General features: G+C 44.3%; 1 protein-coding gene across 5 annotated transcripts in view; it reads left to right on the forward strand.

The window, feature by feature from the left end:
* The window catches only part of LOC126535674 (uncharacterized), a 372,872-nt gene that overhangs the window by 40,372 nt on the left and 316,286 nt on the right, over positions 1–16,214 (forward strand). For all 5 annotated transcript variants that reach the window (XM_055073269.2, XM_050182479.3, XM_055073268.2 and 2 more), the window contains exon 4: positions 2,055–2,167. In XM_055073269.2, coding sequence (XP_054929244.1) covers positions 2,055–2,167 — 113 coding nt within the window. The remainder of the gene's footprint in view (positions 1–2,054; positions 2,168–16,214) is intronic.

The raw sequence follows: 16,214 nt of genomic DNA on the forward strand, positions 1-16,214 counted from the left end.
ATTTTGATCTTGTACTTTACTATGTTACATACCTGTCTGTGATTTTGCCACGCCTGTATTATTATGTATTTGGTCGTGTACATTTTTTTCTTTAACTCCCCCACTCCTGTTAGGCCATTCCTTGGCAAGCAGTATTTTCTAAACAAATAAATAAATAAATGTAATAAGATGTGCTGAAAAATTCATCAGTCAGCCATCAGTTGCTATCACTAAGAATTTGTATTCTTGAATACTGCTTGAACCTTGGTAATCTGTTTATATAAATATTGACAACTCGTTTTGCACATGCTCAGTGCAGATAGCTGGCACTTTTATGTTCTGCCTCTTTCCAAACATAAACAGTTACGAGTAAGCGCTCATGTGTCCACCCTCTCTCCGTCCTTGTCTATTGCGTGTGCTACAAATTTCACCATGAGTAACGACAAGCAACAACAAAGCCACAGTTGGCGCCGCCCCACGCATGCAGAGGAAGAGCGAGCGGGTCCACCAGTTCCACGGGAAAGGGGAGGCCGGGAGACCTGCATGGGGGCTGCGAATGTCGCACGCTATAAGACATTGACATGACGGGTGCCGAAATGGTCAGTAAATTCTCATTGTGGGGAAAAAAAATTGCCGACAAATAAGTTACTTCCTAATACTAAATTTGAGTACAGCTCTTCAGCTGTTTCAGCTTTTCTATATACTGACGCAAATAATTTGAGCAAGACATGTATGTACAGTTACAACATTTTATTCTTCACTTCTTCAAGAGACACTCCACTCCCTGTTCTTGATTGTCAGGAATGTAGCTTTATGGTCGGAGAAATAGATGGATATATCCTAGACTTGCTGCACCAATGCCCGGTTCAGCGTAGCGCACCTCTGGATTCTGGCGGCGACGGCGCTGGGCCTCTGCTCGGGCAACTCGTTTAGCAGCAGCGGCAGGCGAAGGACTTCCACTGGTTGCATCGCTCATGGCTCAGAAAGAGCTGACCGAGAATAAACTACTTATGTATAGGCAGACGGATTACATTATAATATAAACCATCTGTGAACCTCGGACAATCCGTCTGGTGTGGAACACTTCGCACCAGCCACTGCAACGGAGTGTAGCTTGGCGCAGCGGCCTCGCTTATCGGGAGGTTGCGGGAAGCAGCGCATAGGCACACAGGAACGTTGCACGGCAAAGAGATGGCAGCGACTGACTGACGGCGCTGACGCTGCTAGCGAGTCAACTGAAGGTGGCTTTGCATTTTGGCTTGGGAAGCGCGCACCGTGATCCGCTGATACCGAGTCAGCGCTTCGGCAACCGGAGAATACTGCGGGGTCGCCGCCACGGAGGAGAGAAGGGGGAGAAGGAGTATGCACAGTGGCAGCTATGTGTTTTGGCTTGGGCAGCAGCACATCATCGAGATCAGCTGCCACCAAGCCGGCACTCTGATTGTTGCCGCACATGGGAGGCATTGGAGGAGAAGCGAAAAGAGAAAGGCTCACGCTGTGGGCGAGAGATGGCGCCAGGAGCGCGCATAGCTAGAGCACCACACTCGCCCTAGCGACGGGGCTGGTTATGGCGAGGCACGACGGCGTTGCGAAATGCAGGAACGGGTGCCAAAGAGCTGCGCTCTTAGAAAAGATTCGTTATACCCACTGCGAGGAAATTGTAGCTTCGTTAAAACAAGGTTTTCAATACATGGCCATCTATTGTATTTCAAGGGGAATCACAATTGCTTTGTTATATCCATTAGTTCGTTATATCCCGTTGCGTTATAACAAGGTTGGTTCATCGGTCCTTCCATCACGGTGCCGCCAAGCCCACTCTTCGTTCTTTTTCCTTCTGTACTTTCTACATAGAGTCTTGTATCAGACAATAAAATTTCAGTCGGCAGTAAGCTCTTGTTCCTGTTTTTCTGTGTCCCGCTTCCCGTTGCCCCATGCAGTCTCACAGAAGTCATGCAAGTTGCGTTTGTTCTAGTGGTAATAGTTTATTGTGCTAAAGAGGAGAGGGCTAATTATATTTTTGATTTTTTCTTTGATGATTGCACTCACTAATGGGGAGCCATCTTGCAAACAAACAGGCTTCTGGAGGGAGGTTGTGATGCGGGCCATCAACTCTGCTGTGGGGCCTGGACAGGACAATGGCCGTCCAATGGCCGACGTCTACTATCACACAAGCAGCGGGCTCAAACTGGTGAGTATCGAGTAATGCTTCTGGTTTGACTATTTGGTAGTAGAGTGCTGTGATCTGCAAAGGCAGTAGTATAGTGAAAATGAACAGAGATGGAAAGCCCCAAAGGCTAACCAGCAGTTGGTATAAAATTGCCAAAAAAGGATGGTAAGTATTATTGGTCTATCTGCAAGTATCGCTTTTGCTCCCTGTATTAAATGCAGCAACTTTTGCTCAAATAGGTTCACTGGTTGTCTTTCATGTCTACCTAAAGCATTGTACTTAGGCTAGTTTTTTTCTTGAGTGTGAAAGCCAAATTGCACTGTATTGTTGATGCAAATTTTCTATCAACCATGCGGCGCATTTTCCCTTTAGAAAGGAAATCAAGGAAAATTCGGCAGTTGTTACTATTATGAAGGTTAATATTTTTCAAGCTCCTATGCGTGCCACGGAAGCGACGAGAGCAGACAAGTGGCATTACTGCACTAGCACAACATGGGTGGCCACAGGGAGCGCGCCAATGACAGAAAAAGCTGTGTTGGTTCGGTACCTAGCTAGGTACAATGTGTGCCAGTACAGTGAAATCTATATAACGAACTTCAGGAGACCGCGGCAAATTGTTCACTAGTGCAAAAGTTGTTATAGTGAAAGCTCGACAATTAACCATTTCGCTCATCAACCAAATAGTTTATCAGTTGTCACCATGGAGATGCCGAGACTACTGCTGTCAGAGCTCCATGTGGCCTCAAAGTGCAATGCTTCTTTTTGGTAGTTTATTTTTCACATTCCTTAGCATGGACACTGCAACTCCCTTGCATAAGGTGTACGCCTGAACTATTCCGAAGGGCGTGTAAACGACTCTGTCCAGAAATTGTGATTGTGTGGCATACCTGTGGGCGTGGACGTTTCTCCACACGTGTAGCTGGTACGGCTGCAAAAAGAAGCATGGAAGAAAGAGGCATGTGCAGAGAAAAGGAAGAGATGTGGCTGCATTGCTAGGTGACACTTGTCTGGGCGGATCATGCGCTCGCAAAACCTGATGCGTCGTCACCTCCGCAATAGAAAAAAAAATTACGCAGAACCCATGCATTGTGGGAACCGATGCAAGCCAAGATTTGTGTGCTGTTTGTGTTCTTTGACAACATTTGGCGATGATTTCAACAGTGTACATCGGTCCTGATGTGCTGTTCGATTTTGCGTGGCATGCACCACTTGCTTTTGTCTATGTAGTACACAGAGTTAGCAGTGAGACGTGTTTCCTATAGCCGTTGTTATACCTCCATTAGAAACAGTAATGAACAGGATACAGAAACTCCTCCTATAACTAGCGATGAGGTCAGAAGGGCCTTGCAAGACATGAAACGAGGAAGATCGGCAGGAGAAGATGGAATAAAAGTTGATTTAATCAAAGATGGAGGAGACGAAATGCTTAGAAAACTGGCAGCTTTTTATATGAAGTATCTGTCGACTAAAAGGGTCTTGGAAAACGAAGAATGCAAACAGTATACTGATCCGCAAAAAGGGAGACATTAAAGAATTGAAAAATTACAGGCCCATTAGCTTACTCCCAGTATAATTTACCAAAATAACCTCCAATAGAATAAGGGCAACACTGCACTTTCGTCAACCGAGGGAACAGACTGGCTTCAGGAAGGGGTACTCTACAATGGATCACATCCATGTCATTAATCAGGTTATAGAGAAATCCCCAGAGCACAATAAGCCTCTCTATATGGCTTTCATAGGTTACGAAAAGGCATTTGATTCAGTAGAGATACCAGCAGTCATAGAGGCATTACTTAACCAAGGAGTACAGAACGCTTACGTAAATACCTTGCAGAATACCTACAGAGGTTCTACAGCTACCTTAACTCTACACAAGAAAAGCAGGAAGATACCTATGTGTCGAGGCAGATGCGTTTTGTTCTAGAGCAAACGAATTGTGCAAGAGAAATTGTTTGACACTGAACGAATCGAAAACAAAGTGTGTGTTGTTTTGTGTGTTAGGAACATTGGTTAAGGTGCCTGATTTCCTTATGCTTGGCCCGTTCAATGTTTCGATTGAAAAATGTGTAAAAACAGTTGGCATTATATTTAATGATCATATGTCCTGGAACCAGCACATCCAGTCATTATTGCTTAAATTAAGCAATACAATGGGCATAATGAGTAGGTGCTGACAAAATCTCCCGGTGGCAATTAGAAGATTACTTTATGATGCCCTGTTTAGTTCTTATCTGTGTTATTGTGTGCTAGTTTGGGGTAACACTATAGCAGAGCACCTACGCAAACTAGATTTAGTACAAGAAAGGGCAAGCCGCACGGTGTCAAGTGCTTCTTATTTAGAACACACTGGCTATTATGCTTTTTGAAAAGCATAATAGCCTTAAAGTTTGAGATTTGTACACTTACACTCTACTGTGTTCCTATAAGAAAGCAGTTCAGGGCAGATTAGATGCTTTTCTCAATATTGCACAACTTGAGCACACCCTGGCAACATATCCTTTTCGGTACCCAGCTCCATGGCACGTTAATTTTTCGCACACACAATGCGGCTGACAGAGAATTCGGCATACATTGCCAACAACATTAAATCACTATGACACACTAAATATTGACATCAGAACGTTAGTGAAGAAACATATAAAAAGTTTATTCACGCAATAAAAATTTTTTGTTTTGTTTTGTTGTGTCTAGCCATTGTATTATGTATGTATATTATGAGTACTTAGGCTTTCTATTTAATTCTTACTTCCTACATGTCCTTAGAGAGGCGTGTTTGATTGTAATGTAATCTTGGATTCATTGTATGTCTGGTACAGTGCATTTTATGGTTTAGTAATGATAAATGTGTTTTGTCTCCATTGCTGATGGGTGGCTGGAGCCCAGTCAAACTGCAGTGTAGCAGCGTTTTCTTCGGCCACTTTTTCGCCTTGTAAAGTTGCGAAATAAAGTTGCTCTGATTGATTGATTGATAAAGAATGGGGTCAGACAGAGAGACACAATCTCTACGATGCTATTCACCGCGTGCTTGGAAGAAGTATTCATGCTATTTAACTGAGAAGGCTTAGGAGTAAGGATCAATGGCAAATATCTCAGCAACCTTCAGTTTGCTGATGACATTGTTCTATTCAGCAACAATGCAGATGAGTTGCAACAAATGATTGAGGACCTTAACAGAGAGAGTGTAACCCTAGTATTCAGGAATGCATCTTAACTTGAAGCCCACGCTTGACTTAAATGATGCATGTCGTGAACGCGCCAAAGGAAACGCAATCAGCGTCTTGGGCGCATTCGCACTAGGCGTCGTTTATATCAAGTCAGGCGAGTCAGTCAAGATGCATTTTGAATAAGGGGGTAAGAGTGTGGTTGAGGATTAATATGCAGAAGACAAAGATAATGATGAACAACCAGGCAAGGGACCAAGAGTTCAGGATCGCAAGTCAGCCTCTAGAGTCTGTGAAAGAGTATGTTTACCTAGGTCAACTAATCACAGGAAACCCTGACCATGAGAAGGAAATTCACAGATTAAGAATGGGTTGGATTGCATACGGCAGACATCATGAGCTCCTGACTGGGAGCTTACCATTATCATTGAAAAGGAAAGTATACAATCAGTGCATTTTGCCGGTGCTGACATATGGCGCAGAGACTTGGAGACTGACAAAGAAGCTTGAGAACAAGTTAAGAACCACGCAGAGAGCGATGGAACAAAGAATGCTAGGCATACCTTTGAGAGACAGAAATAGAGCGGTTTGGATCAGAGGTTTTACATGCCAAAAATCACCTTCTGATTATGAGGCATGCCGTAGTGGAGGACTCCAGAAATTTCGACCACCTGGGGTTCTTTAACATGCACCTAAATCTGAGTACACGGGTGTGCTCGCATTTTGCCCCCATCGAAATGCAGCCACCGTAGCCGGGATTCGATCCCACGACCTTGTGCTCAGCAGCGTAACACCATAGCCACTTAACAACCACGGTGGGTCACAGTGCGACAGTCATGGCACTTATGGGCAAAGGCTAACCACAATACTGATTGAGTATGCGCACCTGCTGCACTAGGGCTAACTGGGTAGCGGTCCACCGAGCGTGAGAACGAGATGTCACAAGAGCAAAGGTCCTACGTAACCACCTCGTTGCAGGCCTGTGAGCATCTGCCATTGCAATGAAGCACTCAGTGGAGAAAAGTGTATAACAGCTGTGTCTTACCGGTACTCACGTACGGAGGAGAAACCTGGAGGCTTACGAAAAGGGTTCTACTTAAATTGAGGATGACGCAAGGAGTTATGGAAAGAAGAATGATAGTTGTAACGTTAAGGGATAAGAAAAGAGCAGATTGGGTGAGGGAACAGACGCGAGTTAATGATATCTTAGTTGAAATCAAGAAAAAGAAATGGGCATGGGCAGGACATGTAATGAGGAGGGAAGATAACCGATGGTCATTAAGGGTTAAGGACTGGATTCCAAGGGGAGGGAAGCGTAGCAGCGGGCGGCAGAAAGTTAGGTGGGCGGATGAGATTAAGAAGTTTGCAGGGAAAACATGGCCACAATTAGTACATGACCGAGGTAGTTGGAGAAGTATGGGAGAGGCCTTTGCCCTGCAGTGGGCGTAACCAGGCTGATGATGATGACTCAGTGGAGAGGGCACTTGGGGGCCGCCACTAGGGAGACCAATCAGGGAGAATCCCGGTGACATTTGCTTACACAGTGACTCGACCCCGGGAGGCAGAAGCATGGTTTGCATGGGAAAATATTTAAATTTTAATTTATTTATTTACACAATACTGCAGGCAGCAATGCTGCCCAAGCAGGAGAGGGTTTACAAAAGATGATTTATCAACATATTTTCAAATGAAACAGAAGAAGTGCATTCAACAACACATTCCGGTAAATGATTCCATTCTTTGCTCATAAGTGGAAAAAATGATTTCTGAAAGATTTTAGTTCGAGCAAAGTATGACTGAACTACTTTAAATTGAAAAATATGCAACCACCTTTGTGGGGCATGGGTAACATATGTGGCATTTGCTAAACTTGTTTGATTATGAAACGAGTAAAAAAATTTCAGCCTGGCGATTTTACGGCGCACGTGGAGCGGATCCAGTCCATGTTGGCCTAACATGCCAGAAACTGATGAAGATGTTTTGTAATCAGAGCAAATAAACCGTGCAGCCAGGCGCTGAATTCGTTCAAATTTGTCAATTTCCTTTTTAATGAACGGGTTCCACACTATGGAGGCATACTCTTGGACTGGGCGTACGAGGGGACGATAAGCTTGCAGCTTGACAGATGAAGGGGACTTCTTTAGCTTTCTACGTAGAAAGCAAAGTTTTTTTAAAGGTTTTTTTGCATATATTGTTAATATGGGTGTCCCATTTTAGGTTACTGTTAATTGTTATGCCTAAATATTTGACAGAGGTAATTGATTCAAGGTTCCGATTGCCAATGTGGTAAGTATAAAGTAGTGGTTTTTGCTTCAATGTTATTGTCATTGACACTGTTTTGGAAAAGTTTATTTGCATTCCTCTGTTGTCGCACCAGTCCGCGAGTTTACAAAGACTATTGTTAAGTGTATACTGGCATGAAGAACTCCTTACTGTGGAATAAATGACACAAGAATAAATGACACAATCATTAGCAAACAATTTCACCTTGACATTAGGATCCAAATTTTTAGCAATATCATTCATATAGATAAGAAACAGCAGCGGTCCCAACACGGACCCCTGTGGTACACCGGATAAAACAGGCAGGCTTTTAGATCTCACACCATCGATTTCCACAAACTGAACACAATTCGCTAAATAAGCTTGAATCCAGTGCACTATATTTTCTGGTAGTCCAAGTGATTTAAAAATTTCAATTAGATTTGCATGTGGCACACGGTCAAATGCCTTTGACAAGTCTAGGAACATTGCGTCAAGCTGCAGGCGGTCATCAATGGCACTGGCAGTCATGTACAATGGATAACAATTGAGTTGAGGTTGAAAACTTTCTGCGAAAGCCATGCTGAAAATCAACAAAAATTTATTCGCTTCCAAGCGGTTAGATATGTGATAATATGCTCCAAGAGCTTACAACATGTGCTTATGAGGGAAATAGGTCTGTAATTGTTAGGAATAAGTTTATCACCTGATTTAAACACCAGTATTACTTTGGCCCTGAGCCAGTCTTTCAGTACTGAGCTCTGTTTAAGAGATGCATTAAAAATAATGTATAGGAATTCAGAAGTTAGTTCGGAGTAGCATCGAAGAAACTTGTTAGGCAAACCATCGGCTCCAGGCGATTTTTTTATGTCAATATCAAGCAACATAGTAAGAATTCCTTCAGGACTAATTGAAATGTCAGGAATTGATTGAGATGTAGATAGCGTATATGATTTATCATGGGTGCTGAGAACTGAAGGTCGAGTGAATGCTTTATAAAATGTGTCATTTAATTCATTGACGATATCATTAAAATTAGAACTTACGTTGTTGTTTATTCTTAGCTGCTGAACACTACGATTAGAGTCAGACAGGAAACGCCAAAACTTGTCTGGGGAGCTTTCTAGGAATGTAATCATAGTCTGATTATGAAATTTGTCACGGGCGTTGCGAAGTTTGATGAGTAAAGCATTCCTTAAAGAGCAGAATTCGGTACTCTGAGCTAGCTTATACTTGCATTTGCGCTTTATTCCTTTCAGTTTGAATGAATTGTGTAGGATGCGCAATTTCTCATTGTAATCAAAGAAGTTCATTATGATTGGTCTATGTTTATCAGGACTTTTTTTCCTATTCTATGTACTCTTTCTACGGTACTGACCGATAATCCCAGCTTTACGCGGATTAGGTCTTCAGTAATTGCGTGCTTTAAAGTGCTCGGACTCTCGTGATCAGATTCAGCAAGGCCAAAAACAACTAAATTGCGGCGCCGACTTCTGTCTTCGAAATCGTCCAATTTCTTTTGTTGCGCATTGATCACCTTCTTAAGAGAACCAACTTCAGATTGCAATTGGCTGATTGCTTCGGTATGCTGAGCGAGCACATTTAGCGTATCATTTAATTCATTGAAACGGGCGCTCATCAATTTTTCGAGATCGGATTGCGACGTAGCTAGGTTATTAATGGATGCTTGTAAGGATGAGGACATGTCAGAAAGAAGCTTAATCTCATCCCTAGAAGGTCCGGGATTTTGCTCAATATCACCAGCAAGCAACAGCAAAAGCACACTCCATGCATCATCAAGTAAAGAAAGGCACTGTTCAGGGCACGGCAGGATGACAATACACCTATCATCACTACGAAAGCAGCGACAGGAATAATAAGGACGAACTTGTGCAAAAAACATAAGGCGGTTCATGGCTGCATCTGCGATGGTCTCTCCGTGCCCTCTGAAGGTGTGCTTGAGTTGCCCGGGTGTTTGTACTGTCATTGGTGGTGCTGAAGGTCGGAGCTGATGAGCAGATTGCGTGACCAAGCCTCGGTTGATATCGGCAGCCACGGGGTCGACAAGAAGAATTCCATCACCAAGACTGCAAGATGAGTTGACTGTTGGTGCGCATAGGATTGAAGTGGTCAGCGTGACCTGTACAAAGAACGTAAGGCGGTTTATGGCTGCATCTGCGATGGTCTCGCCGTGCCCTAACTATATAACTCCAACGCGCTAGCTGTGTCTGCCATGTTGCCATTATGGCGGTGGTTCACGGACATCAAGCTAAGCACAACGTGCGGGAAGGCCACTTCAATCTCCACACTTCCATAGACAGAGGCCATAGCAGAGTGTGGGTGTAGGCCAGTTGGTTATCTATGATTTTGGGAAGTTACCGCAAGAAAACACGAGACTTGAAGAAAGGGACAACCCCGAGGCCAGCCTGCAACGAACGAAGACCGAAGCCAAGCAGCAAGGTTGACATAGCCAAAGTCCAAGAGGGTGTCATCGTCTGCACCAGGACTAGGTCAGGGAGAAGGTGCTAAAGCACTTCAAAAAGGCAAACATGTCGCTTCTCTTGATGCGTAGGTCACAAAAGTCCCGCAGACCATGACGCGTAACAATATTGTTACAAAGAGGAAGCCGAATGCATAATTGTATACACAACAATTTACATGTGAAAGGTTAGTGGTAAACGCACAGGCTGGTACACTGATCACAGCTCTAGCAAACAGTCTACTACTTTTTCTTTGTCTCTCTATCTCTTGCTCACATGGTCCTGTCCAAATGCACTGTAACATATGCCTGGGGGCTGGAGTGCCGTACCGGAACTAGTTAGAATGATAGCAAACTAGATGAACAGTATGGTTTTATGTGGGACACGTGGGCGATGTCAGTTTGTAGCTGTGATGAGGCCGAGTTGTCTTCAACAGGGACGCTTTCATAATTTAAGTCACTTAATTGTTGCAATACCTATAGGTATTGGAGCTAGGCAGGTCATGTAATGCGTGTAAATGGAGCTGGGCAGGTCACGTAAAGCGCTGGTTAGATAACCGTTGAACCATTAGGGTTACAGAATGGGTACCAAGAGAAGGGAAACACCGTCGAGGACAGAAGACTAGGTGGAGCGATGAAATTAGGAAATTCATAGGCGCTAGTTGGAATCGGTTGGTGCAGGACAGGGGTAATTGGAGATCGCAGGGAGAGGCCTTCGTCCTCCAATGGTCATAAAACATTATGCAGGAAAAAGTGAGGCGTGCAGACAGGACACAAGAGAAGTGGACAACACGAACGACATCCACTTCTCTTCTCTTGTGTCCTGTATGCATGCCTCACCTTTTCTTGCATAGTGAATCCTTACCAACTAGCTCAGCTTCCCGTCGTTCTAAGACATAAAACAGGCTGCTACTACCACTGCTGTTGCCGCCGTTGCCGCCGCCTGCAAGAACGTTATGCACTGTCGTCGCATCGCGTACTGGCCAATGCCGACAGACGGGAGCCCGTTGGCCCCCTGGGCTACCGTCACATAGCACGGCCTCCCGATGTTGTTGCAGGGTTGGGACACCTTAGCCAAAGTCTTGATTTACTGGACCCCCACTTGTGTATTGTCGTCTTGACGCTGTGGGGCTTTAATACCGTATATACTCGCATAATGATCGCACTCGCGTAATGATCGCACCCTGAACTTGCCGCAGCGATATGTCGTGTGCCAAGTCTAGCTAATATTGATCGCGCTTACCATCTGTCGAATGCTACGCGAACGACTCTTCAAGACAAACCAAGTGGTCTGAATGCACCAAACATTCTTAAGTAGATACCTCATTTCATTACTTTCATCACTTTCCGCACTACCATGACTAAAAAAAAAGCTGCAACCAAACTTGCCTTTATTATGTGTAGGCTTTATGATTGTGGTCAACAACAACAAAAAAGGTGCCTATCGATTCTTGTCATCTGCACTTGTGGGCACGCAACAAATCGCGAGTGGCAACGATAGTAGCCACGTTTACACTGATACGTTATTCATACGCTGACGCTTGTAACACAGCTAAGATAGTCACCCACCCTTAGCGGAAACATGCCATATTAGGATAGTAGTGAAGACAGATGCCGCAGTTTCAGCAGCATGCCAGCCATGTGTTTCTATGTCACTGGCAGCTAAGCGCGCTCATCTGTTTGTCTCCTCAAAGTGGACATGGCTACGTTATTGCCCAGGCTTGCCGATATTAACGATATTATTCATTACTGATACGGAATAAACTGTTTCAATGCACATAATGTATTCACGAGAAGAAAAAAAAATCGCGTTCGGCGCATTTGGCTTGCTCCGCCAGCTGCCATTATTGTTTTTGTGTCCCGCAGCAAACGCAGGCAGAAAAAAAAATGTTTTTTCTTTTCGCGGGAAATTTAACCCACATAATGATCGCACCCCTGATTTCGTGTCAATTTTTTTTACAAAAAGGTGCGATCATTATGCAAGTAAATACGGTATGTGGCTTTGCATCTGCATGCCCTTCCCATCAGTTTTAGGCGTGGACGGACCTTCTCGGTGTTTATTTTTCAGAAATAGCAGAAACGTGCCATACCATATTATTATTGTTGTTATTATTTTGCAATTTATCTGCAACAGTCACCATCTCTAGCAGTAGAGTTTCTTTTATTGAAAGGACCCCAACAAAGCATGCTCTCTGACAGCGCCTTCCTCTTCTCCTGCGATCTTTCCATGTATGCAAGCTGCCACGAGCAAGGAGTGGTTATGCAGCCATTTCATCACAGCGTTGTCTCTATGCATGCCCTGTCTCCTCTTTCTACCATTCTTATCCTCCCCTCTTGGGCTATGCGCCTGAGTACAAAGGTAAGCGCTGCAGCTTCTGCAATGCTTTTGTGGAGGGCTGACATGTAATTACAGCCTTCCAGAGAGCATTGTGCCGACGGCGAGGGAACTCCAGAGGGCAGGGTAGCAATGGCCAGAGAGCTACACAGGTCATTGTTGCGACAGCTCTGGAGTTTGTTGGAAAGGTGTCATAGACGCCTTTCCTGCCGCCTCGGTCGTGCACATTACACACATTCTCAACCACCCCCTGACGCGCTGTGTAAGACTGCATCAGCAGCAGCAGTGGAAAAGTCTGAAAAAGAGGCAAATAGAGCTTAACTTTAAGAAGTCCCCTCCCAGCATTTCTAAAGTGAAGCTTCAAATAAAGAAAAAAAGAAGAGACATGAGAACGCAAGGAAACACTGCTACTGTAGACAGTTGTTGACAGTGGTTTATTATTTATTTATTTTTATTTATTTTTTTATTAATTTAGAAATACTGTCAACCCTCAGTTGAGGGTCATAACAGGGAGGGATGTTACATATACGTTCATACAAGACAGCCAGATACAAAAGAAATATGCACATGCACTACAGTGTCCTACGGATACAATACAAGATACGATATACAGACTGTAAGACATGTATTCAAATGTTCAACCAGCTGCCGCACGCACACAAACAGAAAAAAGGAAAAAGATAAAAAAAAAAGAAAAGAAAAACACTTTACAATATCCACATGGTACAGTTTTAGTAAAGAACCTTGATTGCATTTGTAAACAATGCAGTATCAGAACTGCGAACAATTTCTGCAGGCAGCTTGTTCCACAGCTCTGTTGACTCTAGGAAGAACGAACAACGAAAGGCATTGGTTCGGGACAAGTACGGTTGAATAGCTTCACTATGATTTAAGCGGGAGCTCAGTCTGCCTGGAGGTTTTAAATACAAATCTTTATTAATTTTTAGTTCGCCGTGAATTATTTGAAATAATGTTTTTGCTCTCTGCTTCTTGTACCGATCTTCCAATAATTCAAGACCGCAAGACTACTTTAACATCGCCGAAACTGAGTCTGTCCTTCTATATTTCGAAGAAATAAAGCGCGCCGCCCGGCGTTGCACCTTCTCTATTTTGGCCCACATTACCTTTTGATGGGGCGCCCATGTTACTAATGCATATTCTAGGGATGGTCGAATAAGAGATTTGTAAGCCAGCAGTTTAACATCTTTTGTTGCCCTCCCCAGTTTTGCTCTTAAAAAACGCTATTTCTTCTGTGCCGCAGAGCACACTGTTTCTACTTGATTGTGCCATTTTAAATCATGTGAAATAGAGACACCAAGATATTTGAAACAAGAAACATTAACTAGATTGTAGCCTTGAATATCGTACTGAAAAGTAAAAATATTCTTTTTTGCAGTGATATGCGTGTATGTAGTCTTATCAAAATTAATTCGCATTTCCCACTTGTCACACCAACTCCCAAACGCCTGAAGGTTTCGGTTGAGCTTAATCTGATCCTCTAAACAAGATACTGGAGCAAAAATCAAGCAGTCATCTGCAAAGAGTTTTATCTTAGCAGAACTATCTAAAGCGGTTACTACATCATTGATGTAAAGCAGAAAAAGTGTTGGCCCTAACACGGACCCCTGTGGTACTCCTGAGTATACATCTACAAAACCAGACTCGGAACCATCAACGCGAACTGCCTGCTCGCGGTTAGTTAAATAATCTTCAATCCATTTTAGAGCGTCGCCATTTATACCTGCTTTGTACAGTTTAAAAAGTAATTTACGATGGGGAACCTTATCAAAGGCTTTGGCAAAATCAACGCATATAACATCCATTTGTTCACGGTTGTCCATAGCTTTGGAAGAAGAAGAAGAAGAAGAAACTTTAGTAAAGAATAGTCCGGCAGTTCTTGATGTGGTGGCCTCAGGTGACGGCTCGAAGTTTTTGGACTCGAGCGGCATCTTTGGCTTGCCGGACGGCCCAGAGCTGGTCTGCCAGCTCTGAACTTCTGATAGCCGCCTCCCAGCGGCGGCGACGCCTACGGAGAAGGTCCCCGGCGGCTCCCGCATCCGGGGCGGCGTCGGGAAGAACGGAGCTCGAGCCTTCTCCTACTCTGGCAACAGCCGCGATTCTGGACGCGTCGCCAACGGAGCTGCTTTGATTACCGTTGTTGCCGGCACACTCCCAGAGCATGTGTCGCAGCGTTGCTCTGTGTCCGCATGTTTTACACGCGTCTGTTGGATACAGACTCGGATAGCAGTGGTGTAAGATAGCGGGGCTAGGGTAGGTGTGTGTCTGTAGCAAGCGTAATGTTACGGCCTCGTTCCTGTTCAATTTATCGTGCGGTGGCGGGAAAAAAGCTTTGGAAAAATCGTGTAATGTCTCAATGAGCTGTGTCACTGTGGAAAGCCCCCGTCGGAACCCATGCTGGCATGCGCAAAGGAGGCCATTTGATTCTAGGAAGATAATTATATGTTTTGCTATGACGTGTTCTATAACCTTGCAGCAAACTGACGTAAGGGATACAGGACGGTAGTTATTCATTAGAGTACGATTGCCACTTTTAAATATGGGGATAACTACAGCACAACGCCAGTCCTGTGGCACGGAATGGGTGCTTAGTGATTTCTGAAAAATAATTACCAAATAAAATGATATCCACTCAGCATACCTTTTCAAAAAGCCAGTAGATATTCCATTTGGCCCAGAAGCCTTCTTGTCATCTAACTGTAGCAACTGCTGGAATACGCCCCTCTGAGTAAAGTTGATAGCGTCCATGGAACTTTCGCTGAAAGATGCCCCATCATCTACTGGAAATGGTTGATCACTGCGCGTGAATACTGATTGGAAATATTTATTTGATCCATCAGCGATAACGCCTTTTTCTTCTACTAGAACATTTCTTACCGTCATTTGCTTTATTTTTTCCTTTCTGCGGTCTAAATAACGCCAAAATTTTTCTGGGGAAGTCTTAAGAAAATCACTGAGAGTGCGATTAAAAAATGTTTGTTTCGAATTGAGTAACAAAGCCTTTATTCTCTGACATACTGCGTGTATTTCCCTAGGATCTGCTTTTTCCCTTGCGCAGCCTTTTTAATTTACATTTCGCGTGAACAATATTCCTAGTTATCCATGGGTTACTCCGCTTCGTTTTCTTGAGTCGGGTTGGAACAAACTGATCTATGCAGACTTTAAAGGGCCGCTGAAACGGTTCGGACAAATTTTGTAGACGCGTAGGGTACAGCTTAAGTAGGACATTCGCACCACAATTTAAGTGAAGCGTTACGTATTAATGGAGCTACAAGCGATTAGAAGCTACCCTCCTCCCTAGCCATGCTTTTCCTCCTCAACTTGTTCGCTGAGCGAGCGGGACTAAGCTCCGCCTTCACTGGTTCAGCGTCACGATGCGACGTCACATCGGCCACTTCCAGTTGTTTTGGAGCCCGCCCCCGCCCGCGCGAGACCTCTCCGCTAGCCGCTTGGCCGTCGACCCCAAGCGGAGCTATCGAAGCAGCGTGCGTTGCGAGCAATCTGTCGTAGCGCCGAACGTGTCTAGTATTCCGGTAACCACAGGCAAGCTGATCATTTCGGCAAATGACTGGAGGCATAAACTCAAGCTGATGAAGGAACTTTAGCGTAGACGTACGTGAGCGGCCTGATCGGTCTGCACGGTCCAGACACTTGTTGGCGCAGCGCTTAGCCAGCCAAACATAGCGCTAATATTGCTCTAACCAAGTGTAAGACATTTTAAACATGTATAAAAACAACGTGTTGATGATTACACTCCTCCGAAAAATACACACCAGCAGCAAGAAGAATACACTTCGTTGCTGCTACTGT

This window comes from Dermacentor andersoni, chromosome 7 (genome assembly GCF_023375885.2).
Source record: "Dermacentor andersoni chromosome 7, qqDerAnde1_hic_scaffold, whole genome shotgun sequence".
NCBI lineage: Eukaryota > Metazoa > Arthropoda > Arachnida > Ixodida > Ixodidae > Dermacentor > Dermacentor andersoni.